We start from the raw sequence: 1,281 nt of genomic DNA, 5'->3' as shown, positions 1-1,281 counted from the left end.
CCACCGAGGTGGCTCTGGAGGGGGTGGCGGCAGCACCTCTGGCGGCCGGGGTTCCGGCGGCGGCAGCTCCGGGGGCTCCTCGGGAGGCCGGGGTTCGAGCTCCGGGGCCGTCAAGTCCTCCGGCAGCAGCTCCGGTGTGAAGTTTAATTCCAGCACTTACTCCCGAGAAGTCAGATAGAGCGGTGTCTGCGTCCCGTTAGCTCTGGCTCGCTCCTCCGTGGCAAGATCAGGACCCACCGTCCCGGGGTCCCTGGAGGAAGGGCTAGGGTCAGTCGCACGGGCTCACCCCGCCCCCCAGCTGTCTCTTTCCTTTGCTGCTTTCCAACAAAGTTTCCGGATCGGGGGCCGCCTCAGTCCCCCAGCTATGACCCTGCTTTGTGCCTTCCCCGAGAAACAGTCCAGCAGTTACCACGACACACCTGACATTTCAAAGCACCTCCCAAGCCAGCCGGAGCAGAACCGGTGCGAGCCGGGGCTTCTTGCCCCGCAGAGAGCGCCCGCGCTGGACAGCTCCCCGGTGTCCTCGGCGCCACTTTGGTTTGGCACATAAAGTGTGAGCGAGTTGTTTGTCTTTTGTGGAGAGGTTGCCAAGTCCCCGTTTCCCGGTTTTGCTGCAATAAACTGCATTTGAAATGATCCATGAGCCTCAGTCTCCTTCGTTTATGGCACTGTCTATCCCGGCCGGGTGTGGTTTGTGGGTGTGAAAGACTCTAGAGCCACCTGGCATGTGGGAGTGCAGGAACCTGAGCAGGACATGGAGGGTGACCAGGCCGCGAGTCACAGAACCAGCTGCCTCCCAGAGTGTGGGGATGTCACGGAGAGACGGAGACGTGAGTGTGGCAGGTTTTACTCATCTGAGGAGGCTTTCTCGAAAAGGACAGTGGGCAAGCAGGTTGGGAAGGAGGGGTTTGGCACTGGGAAGATGGGAAAGTGTTGCATGGGAAAGTAATTCTGTTCCACTGGTTGTGTGGAACAGCCAGCGATGAGGGCATGGGTGCCACAGGGTTCACAGCTATTCCAGCCAGACTACAGACTTTGACTTAGGGGTTTCCAGAACTAAGAGTGGTCTCAGTGAGCTGGACATTCCATTTCCTCACTCTCTTGGGCCACCATCCAGAGCTTTGCCTAATCTAGAAAGTTCTCTTGCTGACACATTGCTTGTATTTGGGAAGCAGTACAACAGGATCACTTTGGGGTTGGAAGCACGTGGTCAACTTTGGGTATGCTTGGGTTTGAATCTTACCATCACTATTTACAAGTCTGTGATAATGTGTGCAGTAT

At 57.1% G+C, this 1,281-nt stretch overlaps 1 protein-coding gene across 1 annotated transcript in view; it reads left to right on the top strand.

Moving 5' to 3' along the window:
• The window catches only part of KRT1 (keratin 1), a 5,166-nt gene extending 4,988 nt beyond the window's left edge, over positions 1-178 (top strand). The window contains exon 10 of the mRNA XM_021713556.1: positions 1-178. Coding sequence (XP_021569231.1) covers positions 1-178 — 178 coding nt within the window.
• Positions 179-1,281: the final 1,103 nt, after the last annotated feature.

Source organism: Carlito syrichta, unplaced genomic scaffold (genome assembly GCF_000164805.1).
Source record: "Carlito syrichta isolate Samal-C Ts95f unplaced genomic scaffold, Tarsius_syrichta-2.0.1 Scaffold304602, whole genome shotgun sequence".
Lineage (NCBI taxonomy): Eukaryota > Metazoa > Chordata > Mammalia > Primates > Tarsiidae > Carlito > Carlito syrichta.
This window is presented reverse-complemented; position numbering and strand designations above follow the sequence as displayed.